Source organism: Scardinius erythrophthalmus (assembly GCF_964197995.2).
Source record: "Scardinius erythrophthalmus genome assembly, chromosome: 18".
In the NCBI taxonomy this organism is placed as follows: domain Eukaryota; kingdom Metazoa; phylum Chordata; class Actinopteri; order Cypriniformes; family Leuciscidae; genus Scardinius; species Scardinius erythrophthalmus.
The window spans coordinates 9,326,781-9,350,459 of NC_138238.1; the positions used below are offsets into that span (position 1 = coordinate 9,326,781).

The window sequence follows — 23,679 nt, forward strand, 5'->3', positions numbered from 1 at the left end:
GGTGGCACATTCCAGTACGTTCTTTTCATTCAGAAAGTTTTCCATGGGTAGGTAATGTGAAACATGGGCTTTCCATATTAGCCATATTGTTAACAATTCATTTGTATTTTTCTTCCACAGAAATGACCAAGTTCATATATCTGGAGACCTCCTATATATTCAACCATAATTCATACATTAATTCAAATGTCGGTGATTAATGCTTCTACGCTACTGTATTTGTAGTCAGTTGAATTGACCTGGCTCACAGGTCATGATAGCTTTTCTCTTTGAAAGAGCAAAGCTCCAAACTGTCAGTCAGGCTGTTGAAGGGATTACTTGCAATTGACAAGCTCTCAGCCCATTGAAGAAAGCCGAAGAGAGATTTGGTTATGGCGACAAGGTCAAATATGCTTCCCACCATTACTGATTTTTGATAATATAGAAACACTTATTTTGTGTGTTAATTTAGAATTTTTTCTGAACCTAATTGGACATTATTTTTTTCTCAGTCTTTGTTGTGAGATTTCTCCAAGGTAAACAATGGTTTACAAGTACTCAACTGACAGCACATCTGTTGTGCTGTACTGGATTTTGTAGTTACATCTTTAGCTACTCACTGTAACATCTCAAACATGACATATGCAATTTATTGTACATTGCTTTGTTATCAAAGCTTCTGGCGACAATGTAAAAGTGTAAATAATAATGTAAGGCTCATAGTGCATGTCTAAGGTTAACATATCTGCTTAGAAGATCTTAAACAAATGTAAACAAAGGATAGATTTGCCAAAGCCAATAACGGTTAATGAACGTCTTATTGTTCCTATGCTTAGATGAGTGTGTATATGTGTGTGTGGTTCAGGCTTACTTGTCCCATACGCGGTCAGTCACCGACAGATGGAAGGTTCTGTGTCCAAGACGCGCCCAAGGAGAGGAGGAGGGGTTTGGGGCTGCTATGGATTAGATTGGTCTAATAAAAGAGTTGGATCATTGAAAGGCAGATTAGGGGCCTGTGGTGGAGACTGTTTTTCGAACAAACATGCTTGGGATTTGAAATGGATCGACAATATGTGTAGCATTACGCAAACATGAGGCAACACAGCCAGTGAAATGCTAAGCAAACCACTTATGTAACTGGAAAAGAGCTGGAGAGATGTTTTCAGTCACAGTGAATTGGTCTTCAATGATTACATGTCAGGAATATTTGAATAAGCATCTGTTTGTTACCTCCACCTCCACTCACACCCATATGCACATTGGTGAAATAAAGATGACCAACCGAGCTCGGAATCAGAGAAGTCATGTAACTGTATCCTGAGTGTGCACTGGAAAGCCGATCCCCCTCTCAGGCCACTACCACTGGTGCTGGGGGAGGGCTCTGGTTACCCAGCTTTGTGTCAAAGCGCCATCAGCAAAGAGTTAGAGACTGGGGAGGAGGACAAAGGCAGGAGCACTATAGAACGGGTGGATTACTGGGCCTCCATAAAGGGTCTCTAGTGTAAGAATACGTCCAATATAGCAAAAGAGGAGAAAGGACGTATAAAAAGAAACATAAGAGGATAGGACAACAGGTGAATGGGAGATAGAAAAGGTGTCGAAGTACACCCGAAAAGCTGCACTGTACTTCATGTGCCGTTTGTTGACAAGCTGGCCTTACATCTTAGTGGGCACCTTGCACACTAACATGCTTCTATTTCTCAAGGTCTCGGAGGAGAATGATGTGTCTTTTTAATGGATGCACATGTCTTAAGGATGTGACTGAAGTAAAAAATACTTAGAAGAGGACAAGGAGGAGACGAACCAATCAGATGTCAGACTGAAGAACTGAGATGACTAAGACATCGAGAAGAAGTAAAACCGTGTGACTCGGTCTTGAGCAGCATCTCTTTAAGAGATCAGTAGTCCCACAATCTCAAAGGCAGCCAATGAAGAGGACAAGAGATGCAGGTGAATTGAGAAGGAAAGGGAATGAGAAAGAAAGCGGGTGAAAGAGGTGCAGAGGAAAAGGAACCGTTGGGATCAGGGTGACGTCAGCAGCTCTCTGGATTGAGGTGTTGAGTCCTCCTGATTATAATCTGATCTGATTAGGAAACACAGGGAAAAAATCTCCAGAGCCTCTGCAAGCTCTCCGGGGAGCAAGACGTTGTTTTTACCGAGCGGAGAGACCAGGACCAGGGACAAAACTAGAAGAGGAACTTAGGCCTAATAAAGAAAGTTAAGGCCTGTATCTGAAGAGAGTAGGCTACACTAAGGAGTCTATAGTGAAGTAGACTTCACTTTGCTCTTCCCCAATAAGAAGCAAATTAATCAGGACACATAGGAGAGCTAACTTTGTAAGTCTACAGGCTGATCAGCTTCTTCTTTGGACTTTCAACACTCTCTGGCTTCCATCTGGGTTGTAAGCCAGGATGCCCTCCAATGGCAGTAAAGCCCTCAAGCTACAATTCGGGCTTATTAATCATGAGAATCGCTATTTAACAGCGGAGGCCTTCGGCTTCAAGATGAATGCTTCAGCTCCAAGTCTCAAGAAGAAGCAGATCTGGACTCTAGAGCATGATGAGCAGGATGGTCAGGTGGTTTACTTGCGCAGTCACCTGGGTCGCTACCTGGCATCCGACAAAGATGGCAAGGTGAGCTGTGAGGCTGAGACCAAAGAGAGCGACTGCCGCTTTCTGATTGTGGCACAGTCAGACGGCCGCTGGGCCCTGCAGTCCGAGCCATACCTGCGCTTCTTTGGAGGTTCGGAGGACTACCTGTCCTGCTTCGCTCAGACCATTGGCGAGGCAGAACTATGGGCCATGCACTTGGCCCTGCACCCACAGGCAAATCTGCTCAGTGTGGCCCGCAAACGCTATGCCCACCTAGCGTCTCCAGAGGGAGAGATTGCTGTGGACAGCAACATCCCCTGGGGTGTGGATGCTCTTCTAACTCTTGTGTACATGGACGGCAAATATTGTCTAAAGACCAGTGACAGCCGTTTCCTGAGCAACGACGGAAAACTGTCCTCTGAAAATGGCCGTGGGACAGGCTACACCTTGGAACTGAAATCAGGCAAATTGGCCTTCAAGGACTGTGAGGGGAAGTACTTGACCCCCATGGGGCCCACTGGAACTCTGCGCTCTGGACGCTGCTCCAAACCTGGCAAAGACGAGTTGTTTGATCTCGAGGAAAGCCATCCGCAAGTGGTGTTTCAGGCCGCCAACAACAGATTTGTCTCCATCCGACAAGGTAAGTGGTGCTGGTTGAATTTCTATTGACATTTCCCTACAGGAGGACCACATGCTTCTGAAATCATCAGTGGCCAGCCTCATTTGTCTGCTGTAGAATCTAGTGAATACAAACTTTAAAATATTGTAAAAGTTAATTATATAACAGTTTACCATAAAATATCATTATATACTTACCCTTATGTTGTTTCCAAATATGTATGACTTTTTTTATACTGTGAAACACTAAGATATTTTGTCTCATTGTTTTTGTCTGTAAAATGAAAATCAATGGGGTCTTATGTTATATTGGACCAAACTGGCTTTTGTGGTATGGACAAAAACAGAATATTCAAAATATCATATTTTTATGTTCTGCAGAAGAAAGCAAGTCATACAGATTTAGAATGGCTTGAGAGTAATAAAATGATGGCAGATAAAAAAAAAAATTTGGGTGAATTATTCCTTTAAGGAGATTCAAGGGAACTATCAATATACTGGTTTATACGGTTTGTCCCTCTCCCTTAGCGCTCCTGTGGCGACTTGTGTAACAGATGTGAGTCCTCATTACAACTATTAAGTACTTTTAATACCTCTTGGGTAACCAGATATAGAAAGCTAGAGTATGGAGTGCAGGCATGTAAATGTCAATTGTAGATTCAGTGAAAAATGTAATTTTCAGATTGAATAATATGCTAAACAACTTGATTTTAGCATTCTGAGCATAACTTGCACTGTTGTGCTATCAGTCTTGCTCCCCATTAGTGTTTTATATGCAAGCATACCAATGCATGAAAATAAATTGCATGCAAAATTGCAGCTGGATGGCAAACTATGCGCACATAGTCAAATCTATGGAAACTAGCCTGGAGAGCAGGTGAACACTGAGTCACACCCATGAGCGTGACCTCACAGAAATAATATATGGCAGCTGTCTTTTCAGCTGAGTTGGCCAATATTAATCTGCCAGACATAGACGATTTTTATTCTCTGGCCATGTGCTCTGCTAACAAACACACTGCATAATTGTAGTTTCCTGTCTTGACTGAGCAACTAAGTTCTGTAATGTAAATCTTGCATGCTGGAACATTATCCATTATCTCCAGTGCAGAGCTCTTGGTAAGCATTTTGAGCCACCTGCAATAGATAAATTACTGGAGAAACTGAATGGCTTTGAGTATCCACCATAGTAAGCTGGGTCAGTAACATATCCTGTCCCCTCCAGTACACTCATCCATCTCTCTCTCTCTCTCTTTTGGTCTTACACTCTTTCTCATTCTCACAGATACACACAGACATACGCATATTTTTCACAGAGTGATATACTTTTAGCCAGTGCTTTTATATAACAAAATAGGACCAAGATGCTCTGATATAAGCACATGCACGCATGCACACACTAGTGGCGAGGTGTGATAAATAATTGAGTGGACAGGGGCATTTCAATGATGGTGGAGTCTGCTTTCAGAAACACAAGCCTTCCGCCGCATTTCTTTATCTGTGGACCATGCAATGTGCTGGTCTACAATGGGGACACACAAATCAGAGAGTCCTTCAGGAGCAGTTGGTTTCTACCCGACAGGGGGAAAAAACCAATGGGGGGAAAGGGACAATGGAGTGTGAAAGTATACAGCAGAAAGGAGAACAAGACAGGCAGGAGGAAGAAATATCAGGCACAAAATCACAATGAATAGACACATAATGCATTATGGGTGTAGACAGGTGAACGGTATTGCTTTTTTGTCATTGTAAAAAGATCATAACTCAAAGACTTTAGCAGCAGTTCCCTGGGGTGGACATGATTTTGTATTGTCAGTTTAGTTTACCCAATGCCCATGGGATAGAGTTATTTAATGACATCCGAAAATTTTGTGGTAGCAAAGCATGTGCACCAGGAGCCAATTGAGAGCACAAAGAAAATGATTTACTTCTGGTAGCTAAAGAGGATACAAGGCAGCTATTATACAGATCCTAAATTGTGAGGTCTGAAATGTTAGCATCTGAAGCCATAGCTAAAATCTCTGGATTGTAATCAAAATTAAGAGGTGAGATGTTTGAGTCACACATTATAACTCTTATTGAGTCCTACAGTGCGTTTCCCTTGCTTCAAATGGTTCAGTGTCGATTTAACATTAAGAAACATGAAGTATCAACATATTGGCAAAAAAAAACCCCATTTCATTATGGGTGAAAAAAGACAAGGAAAATGACACAGGCCAGATGGAACATTTGTTCTTAATGAAAAAGAAGCATCTCTCCCCATCTATTGCACATTCATTCTGTGCAAAAAGCAATTAGGTAAAGTGATTCTGCTAATGGATGAAGCAGTTCATTTCTTTTAGAGAGTCTCTACATGATGAAGGGAACCAGAGATGACTTCAGACAGGACTGCCAATCAGCTCTGCAGGTCTGACGTTCATTAAGCCCCAGGCCTCTCGCCCTGGGACACAACACAAACTCACAGATGATCTTTTAATCAATAATGAGTAGTGACACTGCACAGCAGTTTTTCAGAAATATCACTATTATTAGCTAAGATATGATGTTTATCACTTTAGTTTGGTCGTGGTGTACTTTTATGCAGTAGCTCCATGCATGTTGTGTGGCTTTCATTCTTGAGTCGGAAAGATGGCATGCACTCAGGCGGGCGGATCTGTTACCATGTTCTTCATCACCTCCACAGTGTTCCCTGGAGCATTCTAATCCGGTCCGGAAGGTGAAAAGAAGATGAGCACAAAGAGATATTGAGAGAGAAAGAAAGAAAGAAAGAAACTAACAAAATGAAAGACAGTGGATTGTGGCATCACTTTACCATTAAAAATTAATCTCAGAGTGACTGTCTTGGTACATTTGGAGATCACTGCTTTAATGTGGGCCAAATATTTCTAAGTAGACATCTTCACTTGTGTAAGGGTCCAAAAGTCTGGGACCGCTAGTGAAAATGCTTCTTTTTTGTATTTTTATAATTTAATAAAACAAAAATGTCCCGCCAAATTATAATATCAACATGATTAAAAGTTGAATCAAAATATTAAATTGAGGTTCAGGATGTTCCTTTTTAGTTTGTCCACTTTCTGCTTTAGTGACCGCAGCACTAGAGCCGTATTATGATATTTATATTATATTTCTTTTGAAATTTTTCCAGATTGTCATTGTAGCCACAGACTTTTGAACACCATTATAGACTACATGCATGTTAAATCAAAACATGCACCTTTTGTAGTGTTCTCCCATACATCTTTTGTGTTCTCCGATAGGTATTTGACCTGGTACGCATGCAGCGATCTACTTGCCCCAGTTTTGAGAAGGTCCTCTCGCTGTCTCTGGGTACTGTTACATTCCACAGAAATGGATTGGTAAATTGAGAGGGAGCATTCTGTGATGGGAGTGAGGTCATCCGCAGGAGTTCAGGATTGAGCTCAGTAATCACAATGCCGTGGATGAGGAATGATCAACAGAGGAGATAGAGTGTCCTGCCCCAGCTGGCCTCTGTTCCTCTATCTTTGGTGCAAAACTAAAGCAGAGTCAGACGTGAAATTGGAAAATAAAGTGTAACGGGCCACAGAAATGAAAACCGCTGCAGCAGAGTGAGGTTTGATCTGGGAAAAAGAAACATCTGAAGCTGTTTCTTTTTCGTTATCCCTGATATTGTCTTGATTAGACTTTGTTTTGGCGACTTTGGCTGGTAGTTGTGCTTTGGTTCCAACCAAAACAATACGTTAACACTGTGTGTTCTCATTACTGTCTTAATCATGCATACCACATGTTCTATCACTTAAAGCCATTAGGAATTGGATTATAGAATCCAATTCCAAAGGACGACCATGTAGTGTCTATTGATAAGCCATTATGATTTGTAAAAATCATATGATTTGTATAAAATCAAAATCATTTTCTCACACAGTCCATGCTGTGTGAGAAAAAGTGACAGGCGGAGAGAGAAACACAAGCACACATGGATAGCCTAAATTATATTGCAAAAAAAGAAAAGAAAAGAAAAGCATTCCACGGTGGAGTGATCGATGGCCACAGATTCTGCTGATAGGCCTGGTTTCTTTCCCAGCGTGTCTAAGGAGCCCTGCAGAGTCCCGTCGAAACAATGGTATTACTTCAGCCTCCCGACTGGTTTTCCTCGAAACTGAAGGATTGTACATACGCTACTCAAAAAAAGCTGCTTACTGGGCCCTACGGTGCAGCTTTGTGTCTCTTTGCATGCTGAGAATTAGGAGAGGTTGCAGCATGAGAAAGGGAGGGGCAGGAAGGATGGCAGGGTGGAGGGAGAAGGGGGTAAGGTGCAGGATCTGGCCTGTTAAAGGATTAAGAAAATGATCAAGGGATATTTTCGGATACATCCACTGAGCCTTAGCCACTACAATCCTTTTAACGCATTTTGCACTATGCCGTCTGTTTTGGTTGAGATCATGTAATTCAATCATTTAGTTGCACTTCTACACAAAAGTTTGGACACTTGACTGAAATTATGTTTGTTCTTTTCATCAAAAGCCTTTGAAGACCTCATACATTAGGTTGAGAAATGCCATCTTTTTATTTATTTATACTTAATTTCTATATTTTTTCATGTTTATTATCATTTTAAATTAGTTCTATACACATTTAATTAATTAATTTATATGTATTTTTCAGTTTTTTTAAATTATTTTTAAAACGGTGTCAAGTATATTAGAATGATTTCTGAAGGATCATGTGACACTGAAGTTTGGAGTAATGATGCTGAAAATTCAGCTTTGCATCACAGGAATAAATTTCATTTTAAAATGTATTCAAATAGAAAACAGTTTTTTCAAATTGTAATAATATCTCACAAAATTACAGTTTTTACTGTATTGTGATCAAATAAATGCAGCTTCGGAACAGAAAATACTTATTTTAAGTAGTGTGTGTGTGTGTATGTGTGTGTGTGTCAAGGTGTCTTCATTAATACCCAAGGGTAAATTTGTTAGATAGATAGATAGATAGACAGACAGACAAATGGATTTTCTCCATTTCAGTGCCAAAAATACGTAGCATTTGAAAACTCAAACTTATTAACCTACATTTACAACACATTTTGAATTGTCTGATCATACTTTTGCCACTTACAAGTAAACAAGTACTCTCATGTACTGTATGACTTGGTCATGTGTTCTGTTTTCAATATGTTTTTTGAACAAAGCTACAGTATGCGTTACATTTGAGTCTAATGAATGCCATGAAACAATCCCAAGACTAATTGGCATAGAAACCCAGCAGGGTGCAGCGAAGCCTCTGGCCCTGCCAAGGTCGTGGTTTCTGTGCCACGGTTTTATCGGTGCAAGGAGAAAGATATAATCACAAGTGGTTATGCCCTACTGCACTGAATGATAATTCAGATGCATAGTCAGAAATAAGATGTTTGTTGTTTGCCAGTAACAAAATACATGCATGAATATGCTTTAGGTACATAGAGCAAAATACACAAGGTTTTTTATAGAAACACACAGAGTCTACATGTGTTATGATTAATGGCTTGGATATGAAAAATGTTTCAGACCTCAGCCAGTGGTCTTGTTGTGTAAATGTTAATGTTACAAATAATACAGTGATTTGGAATGGATCTGTCATTGTGACTAATTGAGTAAACCTCCTCATTTCAAAACAACAGTAATCTTGTATTGATATAAAGGATGTTTATAGACAGCGGAGTGACATGTTTGGGCTCCATTAACTATAGATGTGAGTCTTAAATAAACATGGTCCGTTGTAGACATTGCGCCAGAACAGGACTCAGAATCAGGTTGATGCCTGTCGTGCGTGGCAGTGAAGTTAATCATGCTGGTGCTTTGTCTCACTTGAGGATTCCAAACTGGGGGAAAGTTCAGGACAAACACATGCTATCTCGGTTAAGCTGATACATTTGAAATGTACTTAGAAAAGCATGCGGTATAATGTTCTAATATTCAAAGTCTGAATACTTCTATTTAGGTAAAATTAAGCAGTTTTAAGTAAACTTAGTTTATTATTTTTTAATATATGACTATATTTTAATATATATATATATATATATATATACAGTGCTATGCATAAGTTTAGACACCCATGCTAAAGTTGACTAAAAAGAGGAATAAAAAAATCATCTTTTGGAAATTGAACTTAATGCCTTAATTTAAAAAATGAGAAAAAATCCAACCTTTAAGGACACCAATTTTCTTTGTGAATGAATAATGTATTGTAAATAAATAAATGTTCTTCCTTAAAATACAGGGTGCGTAATTTTGGACAGCCCTATGTTAAATTCGCATAGAGGCAGGCAGATTTTAATTTTTAAAGGCCAGTTACTTCATGGATCCAGGATACTATGCATCCTGATAAAGTTCCCTTGGCCTTTGGAATTAAAATAGCCCCACATCATCACATAGCCTTCACCATACCTAGAGATTGGCATGGGGTACTTTCAATAAGATCATCTCTCAATGCAAATCAAACCAGCTATTAGGCTAACTGAAATAAAACCATGCCAGTCTCTAGGTATGGTAACATAGGGGTGTCCAAACTTATGCACCCTGTATTTTAAGGAAGAACATTTATTTATTTACGATACATTATTCATTCACAAAGAAAATTGGTGTCCTTAAAGGTTGGATTTTTCATAATTTTTTTAATTGAGGCATTAAGTTCAATTTCCAAATTAATATTTTTTTATTCCTCTTTTTAGTCAACTTTAGCATGGGTGTCTAAACTTATGCATAGCACTGTGTATATATATGTGTATATATATATATATATATATATATATATATAATGTATGTATATATATATATATATATATATATATAATGTATGTATGTATGTATGTATGTATAATATGTATATATATGTATATATACAGTTGTGGTCAGAATTAATGGCACCACTGGTAAATATGATCAAAAATGGCTGTCAAAAAAATATATCTGCATTGTTTATCCTTTTGATCTTTCATTCAAAAAATTCGCAAAAAAGTTAATGTTGGTGCTTCTTCTCTTCAGTTCACCCCAATCATTTTCTATAGGGTTCAGTTTAGGGGACTAGGATGGTCATGGCAGAAGCTTCATTTTGTGCTCAGTTACCCATTTTTGTGTTGATTTTGATGTTTGTTTTGGATCGTTGTCCTGATGGAAGATCCAACCACGGCCCATTATAAGATTTTTAGCAGAAGGCGTCAGGTTTTGATTTTTTATCTGTTGGTATTTGATATAATACCATGTGTCTGAACTAGATGTCCAGGACCTCCAGCAAAAAAAATAGGTCCACAACATATAAGATCCAGCAGTATATTTAACCGTAGGCATGGGGTACTACTTGTTATCCCTGTTTGCACCAAACACATCTGGTGGGTTTGCTGCCAAAAAGCCCTTTTTTAGTTTCATCTGACCACAGAATCCGGTCCCTTTTGAAGATCCAGTCGTGTCTGACAACTGAATATGCTTGAGTTAATTTTTGGCGGAGCGAGGAGGATTTTTTTTTTTTTTTTAAACCTCCTAAACAACATGTGGGGATGTAGGGGTTGTTTGATATATTTGTTTAGGCTTTCTGACCCCAAGACTCGCGTAATCTCTGCAATTCTCCATCTGTGATCCTTGGAGAGTCTTTGGCTACTCAGACTTTCCTCCTCACCGTGCATTAAGACAATATAGACACCTGTCCTCTTCCTGGTAGATTCGTAACATCACCTGGAAGTTCTGGAACTTCTTAATTATTGCCCTGATGGTCAAAATGGGGATTTTCAATTCTTTAGCTATTTTCTTACAGCCACTTTCTATTTTGTGAAGCTCAACAATCTTTTGCTGCACATCAGAACTATATTCTTTGGTTTTACTCATTGTGATGGATGATTAAGGGAATTTGGCCTTTGTGTTTCCTCATAACTTCAATTCTTTTACTTCAATGAAAGTTTTTTTTTTTTTTTTTTTTTATATATATATTTAAATACATTTTTTTTTTTTTTTTTTTGCCGTGTTTAAATAATTGTATAATGTTCCTGTTAAGGATGGGCTTTATAATCTAATGCTGTTCTGTTGAACTTCATCATTTCATCATAATAAGAAATGTTTCTTGAGCACCAAGTCAGAATATTAGAACGATATCTGAAGGATCATGTGACACATGATCATGTGACTGGAGAAATGATGCTGAAAATTCAGCTTTGCCATCACAGGATTCTATTACATTTTAACCTGTTAAGCTGCAACGCCACTTTTGAAAAATCCCCAGAAATGACATACCCAAACTAAAACAGATACAGTTCATGAACCCTTTGTACTAAAAGCACAAGTATGATCTCGTTTGAAAGCTGACACCTGGCAGTTTATTGTAAATGTAGAATTAATTATTGTCGTAATGACAAAAATTGTTATAAATAGCTTCAAAGTTTTGTAAAGTTATTAGAAATTATTTTTTATGAAACATCCTCATGAAAATAAAATTGAAATTGGCACTGGAGCAATCAATAAATGCACTACAGCTAAAGCCACATGTCTAAACATTTTATGTTTAAAATCTGAAGATAATAAGCCCAAAACTCTGTATTTAGTTAAATGTTTTTCAAGACCATGTCATGTGACTAACAGTTAGGGCTAGCTAGCATGTTAGCTTAGCACACCATCAATACACGACAATATATGAGATTAAAACCATATTTATGTTCAAAACGTACTTTATAACTCAAGCTGAATGTTTTAAATAATCTTCTGTGATCTAATTTAGCTTCAGATAAAAAAATCAGACAGAAAATATATTATTTGATAGTATTATGCACAATGATGAAGTCTATATAGATTAGCATTACATTATAAATATAATCTATTATTATAAAAATACCTGGCATGGCTTGAAGAACACAGGCAAATCAGATATCATTGCAATCATGTTTATTGTCTTCAAAACATCTTTTATCTGCATGATTACAGCCGATCTCTGTTAGCTGTGTGTGTGTTCGAGGCTTCCTGGAATGTCACATGATCATGGCTCTTCTTCATGTGCCATATATGGACTATATTACTGTGCATATAGCGCCCTCAGCCTATTGGTATGAATTGAAAACACTGTGAATTAGAATACCAAACGCTCATAAAGATTACATTGACGCATTTGGGTATAAATTCAATAAATATTATTCCTGTCTATAGAAATATGATGTGAATCTAAAAGAATCTATCAATATTTCTCCAAATCTGCACATTTTTGAGCTAAAGCCCTGAGGGACGTTGTTTTGTGTATCGCTGTCATGACGACAGCACTGGAGTTTTTTATGAATGAAAGCGGCTGACGCGCATAATTCATATTAAAGGTATCGACTCATTTTTTCATTTCATAACTCCTGACACAAATTAAGACATAACTGTCACTATGAGTTTCTCAGAATACAATAGTGGTCAAATACTGAAACTTGAGTCTTATATCTTTTTAATGATGTATAGTTTGTCAAGGTATAACATTAAATCTGATAGTAATTTTGAATTAAATAAATAAAAAACGCTTCAGTGCGCCGACGCACTGGTGAAGCTTAACAGGTTAAGATATATTAAAATAAAAAAAAAACAGTTTAATTGTAATAATATTTGACAATGCTAATGTTTTTTTTTTTCCGTATTTTTATCAAAATGCAGCCGTGTTGAACATACTGCTTTCAAAAACGATTTTAAAAATCCTACCGAACCTCAAACTTTTGAACGGGAATGTATGTGCATGTAAAAAATATAAATTGACCTTAAGGAGCTTTTTCAGATATTGTTACAGTTTTACAACCTTAATGAACTTCTAGTAAAAGTGGATCTAAATCATTTAATTGAGACAAGTATTGACTTCTAACTGCTAATATGTTTGAGCCACAATTTCAAACTTTATTCTAAACATTTTCTGAATAAGCAAAAATGTGCAGTTCTCCCATTTTAAATTAAAACAAGTTGTGTTTGTCTTATGTGCTTCAACAGGAGTGAGTGTCTCAGCCAATCAGGACGATGAGACGGACATGGAGACGTTTCAAATGGAAATTGATAAAGACACAAGAAAGTGCAAATTCAGAACTAATCAAGGGAACTACTGGACGCTTGTCGCTCATGGAGGCATCCAGTCAACAGCTACTGAAGTGTAAGATTTAGCTTTACTTTCAGACTTTCTGCTATTAATTCTCGTTTACTTATGAGCTATGCAAAAATTATATTATGTAACCATTGGTAAATGCATCCAAAACACAGTAACAGTGAAGCCATCTCAATTTCTCCTGTTTTCTGTGGGTGTACATGTTGTTGAACATTATGACATTATACATTATAAACACTAATACGTACAATCTCCCACTGTGTGCAGCGGTGCCAACACCATGTTTGACATAGTGTGGCTCGGTCGACGGGTGGCACTGCGAGCCAGCAATGGAAAATACGTATGCACTAAGAAAAACGGCCAGCTTTCTGCAGTCAGTGACTCTGTGGGTGAGTTCATACATGACCCACAAAAAATATATATATAATTCAAATAAAAAGTTATTTGAAATACGTATACCACCCTGTTTTTTCCTCCAGGTGAGGATGAGCAGTTGATTCTGAAGCTGATCAATAGGCCTATTCTGATCCTGAGGGGAGAGAATGGTTATGTATGCCACCACAAGAACTCTAATACACTGGACGCCAATCGTTCAGTGTATGACATATTTACACTGCAGTTCAATGATGGCGCATACCAGATTAAAGGTGAGTTTTACTTCAGCCACATTTTCAATTGTTTGTATTCTGTATTTCCTGTGATAGATCCAAAAGCAGCTTTCTGGATAGCAAATAACAGCTTTTATTTCCTGGAAATTGATTTAAGGGCAAAAAGAGCTTCTGGCAATGACTTCTATTAATTGTAATCAGTGTCAGAAATGCCAAAGCATTTTAATTAACCAGCTGGAATTGATTGCCTTTAAAAAAAGCATACAGTATTTTCTTAAAACCATAAAACTAGAATACAATATTGTGAAATATACCAAATCTAAGACAAAAAGAGGAATGTACCATTCAACATTTAACCTGTTAACTGTCAGTGTCCTGGTGACGGGACATTGTGTTACCGTAGAGTGCTGCAGGGATGATGTATTTTTGTAGGCCAAGTTGCATCACACTGGTTCCCTCGACAAAAACCCAATAGGATTTTTCCATTGGCTTTTGGATTATAGCAGAAAATAAGGTCTGAGACTAACAAAAGCTCATTATTGTTACATGTTTTGTTCGTCATGATAATCTTCACAAATAAACACAACTTTAATGAATTTTTAAGCTTTTCGGCAGGTTTGTGTTTATAACCAAACTACACCATGGTCAAATCATCACATGGCTTCTTTTTCCCTGAAAGTTCAAGTTATAATAGTTTGCAAGAGCACGATTCACGACTATAAACACAGCAAGGCTGTGAAAGTGGAGTAGTGAGTAGAGGAGATAACCTGTTCGGCTTGATGACGTTTAATGTCCTGACAACCTCTGTAGTCCCATTTAGCAACCAGCTTTCAGGACAAGTAAAAGCTTTTTAAAAACATCACAAGAGGGTATTACTGATTTATATTGTAAAATAAAGTTAAAATATCTTGAGCTTGTGTTCAACATGGACCTTATTTCAAACATTTAACCAAACACCTGTTCAAAGAACAGGACGACCACTTCAGGACGATGGAAGCGGAAGTTCTAAAATGCCAACTCATTTCCAGATTTTGGCCTATAAAATACATCCCCCCTAAAAACGTTTAGCAGGCTCCTTCCCCTAGAGGACAGTCTCATGTTTCAAATTGTACAAACTCTTCTTCAAATCTTTTTCTAATCTTGACAAAACACATTTATTTGGTAAGGTCTGAGACTTAAGGTTCCATACTTGGCCACTGTTTTGTGATAGAAGTGACGTTGTGACAGAAAAGTATTAAAGGCACAGTATGTAATTTTCGCCGCTAGAGGTCGCATATTCAAAACAATAACAAAGGCGTGGCTTGATGAAGCTGTGAAAGAGCGTTGAACGATGGGAGTTGTCGTCTTCACCTTCACTGCCGATGGAAATCCGTCCGACGGGAATCACAATCATGTTCATGGATGAGGTAATGAAATAAAGTTTTATAATCGTTATGTTTGATCACATGATTTGTCGAATTAAATGGTGGGGTAACGCAGCGCAGCTTTACGTGTTCAAAACAATCAAGTACATTTGAACATACCCACAGCATTTGCAAAAAGGCTGACTTACTATTTAACACATAATGTTTAATTACTCTACCATAGACTTGTCCACCAGACTTGTTAAACCTGAGCTCTCTCCATCTTGGAAATGCAAGACCGATATTGATCCTCGCTTTATTTCTCCTCTTGTCCAAAACTCTTATTGGGTCATTTGATTCACTTTATCAGGCGACAGAACCTGCTGCAAACAATAACGAATAATTGTGGTCCATGACAACTGTGCGAAACAACAACAGAGTGTCGTGCTAGATGCTAAAACTACTACTTCCCCATTTTTTTCATGAGACTGAAAAAGAGTGTTGAGAAAAACTGTGTTTAGAAAAACTGTGTTGAGATGGCAGTAAAAACGGAAACCGAGGATAAAGCGGACATGACGCCATTGATACAAATTTAAACATTTGTTTTCAAATTGGATAATGGATAATTTTGGATAATGTAAGTACAAAAGTGCACAAAATATATAAACCTGTTCTAATGGTTTTGGGATATTTTAAACGGACAGTATGGAATTTTTCGCCTCTAGGGCTTGCTAACCTATTTACAATAACAAAGGCGTAGATTGATGACGCAACATTTGCTAAGAATTATGGATCTTGTCGTCAACGTCAAGCCGACCAATCTAATAATGTTTATGGATAACTGAATACATCGATGCTTTTATCATAACTGTGATATAAAGCAGTTCGGGATTGCTAAGAGAGAGCTTTCAGCTCCACACGCGACGCGAGGCCCGCGGATATAAAAGGAATATGGACATTTCATTCTACCGAACCACACGCAGAATTACTACTCACAGGTCAGTTTATTAGACAAATTAAACCTGTGAGGTAACGCAGCGCTGTTTCCCTTGGTCTAACATTACACTAGCACACTAAACTGCATTTGAGTGTGTTGAAATGTATTTGTTAGTTTGTCTGTATGAGACTAGCAGTAAGCTAGATCAACATTAGAATAACATACAGATCATATTCTGACATTTTATCATTGTTGAACTATATAACATTGATTAGTTTTATGTAAATGTGCTCACCTGTTTAATAACGTACATGTAGGAGCGGTCGAAGTCTCGGACGTGGAGCTCTCATTTATATACTGTCTATGGGAGCTCTCGACAACAACAGCGTGCAAATAGACATTGTGAACTACATTGTCCACGTCTGTCGCTTTGGTTACTATCAGACGGCTCTGGTTCATAGCTCTGGTTGCTATGGCAGCACGAGCGGAAACCAGGTACAACGCGGATATGACGCCATTGACGGCGACAAAACGGAAATAAAGAAACGGGACGTGTCTTCGAATTAAAGGAACACTCCACCCATTTGCATTAAACTTTGCAATGTTAGAAACCCAGTCATACTATTGAATGGTCGTGCAACATTTTCTCATTTTCCCCTGAGACGAGAGAAATCTGTATTCACCTCTTTACACTTCCTCCTACAATGACGCAAAAATCGTCATTTTGCGTCATTGTAGGAGGAAGTGTAAGAGGGGGGGATTTCTGTTAAGACTACAAGCACTAGTTCCCACCCTTTCAAACCCGCCCATAGGGGGTTGGACCTAATGCGCTAATAGACCTATCACAGATCAGTGCCAGTGCGTTTGATTTCACCATTCATTGTTTACATGTAAACCTTTTGTTTCAATGTAACTGAAATCATTCCGATTGGTGAATTTGAATGTAGTGTTTACATGAACGCTAAAGAAGTGATCGGTTGATGTGCGTTTTACCCTTGCTAAGAAAATACCCGCTCCTCCGTGAGAGAGAGCCCACGAGACCGGTGCGTCTCACAGGCGCCGCTCATCAGTAATCACGCCACCGGCTTTTGCGTTCTACAGTCGCCATTCATCGCGTTTACTGTGGCGAGCAGGACGAGGCTAGGGCCGCCTGAGAACGACGCGAGGCCGGTGGCGTGATCGGTTGATGTGCGTTTTACCCTTGCTAAGAAAATACCCGCTCCTCCGTGAGAGATACAAGACCAGTGCGCATCACAGGTGTCGGTCATCAGTAATCACGCCACCGGCCTCGCCTCGTTCTCCCGCGGCCCTAGTCTCGTCCTGTGCGCGACTGTAGAACGCAAAAGCCGAATCCCGGACATTTTGTGTGATCTCAAAAACCCGGGCAGACTCACGGAGATTAACGTTAGTACTAGCTTAGCTTTGTTGTTTACAACTGCTCTCTAACCGGTAGGCGTGGCTTGGGAGTGGCCTAGTAGAGCAGCGAAGCAAGTGCATTCTGGGAGTTGTTGTCTTTCATCCACATAAGCCAAAAATACATTTTCTGGCTTTTCTCAGTCTAGAAGGCTCCAAATTCAAAAATAATTTCACATTTCTACTACATAAATGACCCAATTTAAATACACATTCATCTTTCCAGAGGTGGAGTTTCCCTTTAAATTACAAATTTCTCCTGGTTTGAAAGTTGTTGGAAACAGTCGGGATAATGTAAGTACACAACTAAAAAAATATGTATAACATAGATATAGTGTTTTTTGCTATTTTAAAGCAAAAAACTTACATATTGTGCCTTTAATGCAAAAATCTTACATATTGTGCCTTTAATTTGACAGGAGAAAACATTAAAAAAATCTATGGAAGTGGGTGAGAGAGTAGTGACAATCTCACAGGAGCCTACATTTTTGTGATATCAACTTCAAATTTGGGACTCAACTTGGTTTGATTTTCTTGCAATTAGAATCAAAGTTATTTTGTAAAATATGTATTTTGTATCAAATCTTTTTTTTTTAGCTCAGTACATTTGCTTTGCAGTAAACTGAAGCTTCTGTGTCTTTTATTTCTGCAATAATCTGCTGTGTATTTATTAACCTTAGCTCTTTATTCCAAAGCATTCATGAAATACAGTTTATGAAGTTCAGATGCATTTGTGCATTTTCACGTCTATGCTCAAAATGGAGGGTGACAGTTAACAGGTTTTAAATATGTAAATAATATTTAAATATAATTTGTATCACTTGAACACAGAATTAACCCCAGGGTTTAAGTCATTTATTAAATGAAGCTGACCAGTATTGTTTTCCTACAGGTGCTGGTGGAAAATTCTGGTATGTGTCCAACAGTGGTTTGGTGTGCTCTGATGGAGACACACCTGAAGATTTCTGCTTTGAGTTCTTAGAGCATGGACGGATAGCAATGAGGAACAAAAACGGCAAATACCTGCGAGGAGACCAAGGAGGCAATCTGAAAGGAGACGGAGAGAATGCAGACAGCTCTTCCCTCTGGGAATACTGACACCATGTGGACATTTAAGGAACTGTCATTCACCTGTGTTAAACTCTTGGATTTACAGATGTGAGAAAATAAATTGGTACAGTTTAATGTCCGGACATCTGTTTCCCATCAATCAGCATTTAATGTAGAGTCAGTATTCAGTATTACGCTTGTATTCATTACCGTTTCTGATTTATAGTCCTATACAAAATGACTCTGAGCCTTTAGAAGAATACAAACATGACAAAAACCTTTATTATTATCATTATCAGCTCACTATTGCACTGTTACGAAAACTCTGTGAGGTAATAATCATGCATAAGTCTTGCATAGCATGCTATTATTTTGGCAAATCACTTCTAACATATCTGATCGTTTGCGAATTGACACATGGAAATTCATTATTGCTGTTTTTCTTTATTACTATTTTTTAAACCCTTTATCTTCTTGTTTTTCATGCTATTATTTGTTACCATGTCAATGTCTCTCAGCTCCAGTGAAGCTTATTTTATTCTCTGGGCTTACAGACTGCTGTGTTTGTATTATATGGACATATATGGGCATACAAATCATAGAAATAGGCTTGGCAAATGAACTCTTCTTGTTGTTTCCTTAAGCTTACATGGCAACTGACAGGAAACCATGGATAGAACAGAATACACAGTGTAATTACTTCATCTCACCAAAACGAAATGTACCAGGATTAAATTCATTTTATTCCCTATTGTGATTTATTTGCTTTTTCTTGCTTAAGACCATCTGGAAAGGTTTTACAAATTAAAACCCTGTCTCTTAATTCTGAAGGAATGAATCTCATTTAGCCTACATTTACAGTAACCTGGGTTTACTAAAATAAATGCATGGTTTCTGCTGTGAATTTACGTAATTGGCTGCCGAGGCATCAGAATTGAGTCTCATGCAGGCAAGCGGTGTTTTGCTGCTGCTGTGCCTCTCCACAGTATTGCTACCGACAGAGAGAACACTGTATTGTTAAGAGCCCTGTTTTGAAAAATGAACTGCTGGAAGCTGCAGCCAATAAGATAAAAAATTTAAACCCAATAATTCTCAACTGGAGGTACACTAATGTTTCAGAACATGAGCTTAACAGAAATAACATTTTGCATTAAATTATGAAAAAGTTAGGCTATTGGGTGGGCATGTGAATGTTAAGGGAATATTTTATTTGATAATTTTGCAAACATTATGGGAACATTACTTTAAATGTTCTGAAACAAGTAGTAACATTTTAAAAAACATTAGACAAATGTACAAATTTGTAGTAAAAAAAGTTGAACAATATATAAATAACATTGTGCTAACATGTTTAGAACTTGCGATACTTCAGATATCTCTGAAAGAACATTACTCAAACAATATTTGCTCATAATTTTGAGAGAACCAAGCCAGAACGTTTGAGAACATTCAGAAAGTTCTGAGAACATTTCCTATTAGCTGTCCTCAGGCAATTGGTTAAAGGAGACCCTATTTATTATTATATAAAAATGACATATATACGTTTTATAAGGGTTATATGCAGACACAAATCACCATTAATTGTGTAAAGAGTGGCAATTAAGTAATAATATAAACTCATGTTTCTTGTGGTTAGAAAGTGTGTTCAATTCTGAGCAGTAAAAAGACCCTACATGTCCGCTTGTTAAGCTCCAGTTATAACGTTTGCAACAGTGAACTTTTCTGTTTCTCTGAGTATCTGTACACAGATAAAAAACTGTAGGCCCACATAGATACATCCTAATCATAAATTCCATTCAGTAATGTGAGCAGTGATCATGCACTAAAAAAAAACATGAAAACTGCCTCTTGTGATTAACAAAAGTGCAACACTTAGACACCGATCTGCGCATGCGTGGAAGTGTGACGCCCTGTAGCCAATCAAAACTTGCGCTCTAAATTTTAAACTTTAACCGGAAGAAACGATCATAACAAGAAAGCCACTGGAGTATCTCGTTCCTTTTTATTTTTACTTGTAATATCACTCTCCATCTTCAAGAAAATGGATCTTGGAAGTGACGACCAGACCAAAATGTACTTTTATGAGAACAGACTTCAAACATTCGTTGGGTGGCCGTTTGAAGAGGGCTGCATTTGCACTCCACAAAATGTGAGTGAACCCTTTGATCCAACAAGCCCAGGAATTTGTTTTGTAACGTTAGGTGCTACAAAAAGAAATGCAATGTTTTCCGCTTTATACATGCCTTTTCGTTCTATAGATGGCCAAAGCTGGATTTATTCACACCCCGTCGGAGAATAGTCCAGATATAGCTCAGTGTTTCTTCTGTCTGAAAGAGCTGGAAGGATGGGAACCTGAGGATGACCCTGAGTGAGTCCGTGTCTTTTAAACTTTCCACTACTGCATTATAGATCTGAGGGAGGCTTTGTCTCTGTAATGCAATAAGACCCGGATTTCAAGTCAGGGTTATTTGATTTAATAAATGTCATCAGCCCCCCCTAATGCGCATTTTGTTCCTGATGTGCAGTGTGTTTCTTGTATTATCAGGAAAGAGCATAAAACACATTCTTCCTCCTGTGATTTTATCTTGCTGAAGAAGGCAGTGGACAGTCTGACTGTGGAGGAGTTTCTGAAACTTCAGAAAGAGAGACAGAAGTTTATCATTGTAAGTATGAGCTCATTGACAGAACGTCGTCACATTTATTAATATAGCGCTTTATGCAGTACAGATTGTTACAAAGCAGCTTCACATGAATAAACAGGAAAATAAGTGTAATTTATGAAACAAATTCAATTGCAGCTGTAAAGACGCTTTACAGAACGTCATTGTTCAACTCGATTTAGTTTGTTTCAGTTCAGTTCAATAATTGTCAATTTTGTAAGGTTCATCAATTTATGAAACCCGTTCAATTCAGCTATAAGCATCTCTACAGAAGCCAATAGTGTCATTATTCAGCTCAATGTGTATTCAATTCAGCTCAATAACGGTGTTGTGGTTGCAAAGTTAGTATCATTATCCGGAGCAATTAAATCTATAATATTACTGAATTGTCTTTTAAACCCAAACTGAGCAAGCCAAAGGTGACAGTGGCAAGGAACCAAAACTCCATCAGGTGATAGTAGTGGAGAAACAAAAAAATTTCAGTATAATATCATAACGTGATTTCACCAAAGTACAACATGTTCCTGGAACAACATTCCAATCAACCAATCAAATCTGAGGGACAAGTTTAAAGTTTATGTGCATTTTAGGCTTACAATCAGGGTTTGGTGCTTCCATATCCATGTTATTCACCTATCATTGGGTTAGGACTACATTAGTCTCACGTAACCAGACCTTCAGACTGACGGCAGAAGGTCTGGACTCTATCGCAGTTTTCATTGGCCAAGGACCGCCCAAGAGGACGTTTGACTGACATGTAGCGCAACCATTCCCAGTTCGTTTTGTTCAGCGTCATGTTTAGCAGGCGTGAAAATGTAAAGTCGATGTCCCCACAATAACAGACCGGCATGAATGTAATCAATTATTCATTCAAGAATGTTTTGCAAGTTTACTCCAACACTGGAGCCGCGAACTTCTCATACTTTTGATAATCCAGTGTTTAGTTGATCCTGGTAAGCTCAGGATCAACCCCGCGTTCTTCTTCCACGAGGGGGCTTGGACGGTTTCCAGGCGGACCGTTATAGAACGCAACACACACACATCTCCCGGACATCCTGTAGAATTCAACCAATCAGATGATGACTTTGAAAATCCTGAAGTGTTTCCAGTTAAGTGTGCCATATGCATCAGAAGTTCAGCCATTGTCCGTCTGAGGCTGAGACTTGGACTACTATTTCGGACAGAAATGTTGTTCCAGGATCAACAAAATGTGATGATCTAGGAACATGTCTTGGCAAAAATCACAGTGACCCGTAATGCATTACGTTAGGTAGGTAGGGCATGTGTATAATAATATTATATGTTCAGGAGATAAAGCCAAGTCTCAAATCCCTTTTGTTAATAGTTATGTGTATTCTGCACTTTAGTTTTATAAACACTCTTACGGGACATTTAATATATTATATTTAAAATATGTATTATTTCTAGGGATTTCCTTGATCATGTAAACAACTTTTAGACATGCTATTTTAAATGCCACTACATGTATTTTAATTAGATAAGAGTAACCTAGATTGTTGTATTTGATTTGTATTTTTCTTGTGACAAGGAAAAATGTCAAGTTGTTTTTTGCAGCTGAAATGCAACTTCCAAGTTTCCATAGCTGAATATTATTAGATCTTTTTCCATTCACATGCTAAGAGTATGAATGATAAATTGTATGAATAACATGCTTTGTAAACTTTCAGAAAAAATCATGTGGCCACGCGATTGATAAATTTGAAGAGGCCGTGAAACTCAAGAGAACCAAGATCATCCACACGGCAATGGGGGAGGAATGAAGAGGTTCAGTGAGGGTTACGCGGACACCATTTTTGGTCCATTTCTTTTCTTTCTTTTGTATGTCATACAAATTGTATATTCTCTTTTTAAATGTTACCTGTGACGAAATCTTTGTCCTGTCTCTAGTTGAAGTTGATCTTATTACACACATCCTTCCTACTTTTATAGTATTTATTTTAAATGAGCTTAATAAAAAGACTCTCCTCTGGAACATGTTTTCAGTCTCATGTCTTATTCTTTCTTTTTTTTTGTCTGTTCTGTCAGTATAAAAACTGAAGTAAAAATGGCAAGTTATTGTAGCTGTAACAGAATTCTTTTGGGAAATATTCTGCCACATCACAGCTCCAAAATTTATTAACAAGCCCTCAGTGCTAATAATGCACTAATAGAGCAGTGGGGTGCCTTCTTGCTTTATTATTGTTTTTTTTGGTTGAGCAATCACTTTTTGGTGATTTCCGTGCTTTTATTTTTGTCCTAATTGCTTTTAGTGACACTAATCTTAAAAAATGTTCATTCTTGACCCACTAATCATTAATTACTGGAACAATCATTAAAATTAAGTGTGGAAAGACTACATGTATCAGTATTTTTCATTTATGATTACAAAAAAGATGGATGGATAATGTCATGAAGGGTGTTGGT

General features: G+C 37.9%; 2 protein-coding genes across 2 annotated transcripts; both read left to right on the forward strand.

The window, feature by feature from the left end:
- Nucleotides 1-2,390: 2,390 nt before the first annotated feature.
- On the forward strand, nt 2,391-19,344 carry fscn2b (fascin actin-bundling protein 2b, retinal; the record flags this gene model as incomplete). The annotated part of the gene is made up of 5 exons (XM_081392399.1): nt 2,391-3,210; nt 13,136-13,292; nt 13,512-13,633; nt 13,724-13,891; nt 18,438-19,344. 5 exons carry the CDS (start codon nt 2,391-2,393, stop codon nt 18,641-18,643), a joined length of 1,473 nt encoding a protein of 490 aa, XP_081248525.1. The 3' UTR covers nt 18,644-19,344.
- Nucleotides 19,345-20,233: 889 nt separating this feature from the next.
- On the forward strand, nt 20,234-23,253 carry birc5a (baculoviral IAP repeat containing 5a). The gene is made up of 4 exons (XM_081392014.1): nt 20,234-20,744; nt 20,854-20,963; nt 21,141-21,258; nt 22,944-23,253. The coding sequence occupies exons 1-4, from the start codon at nt 20,637-20,639 to the stop codon at nt 23,034-23,036; spliced, it is 429 nt and encodes a 142-aa protein (XP_081248140.1). The 5' UTR covers nt 20,234-20,636; the 3' UTR covers nt 23,037-23,253.
- The last annotated feature ends 426 nt before the right edge of the window (nt 23,254-23,679 follow it).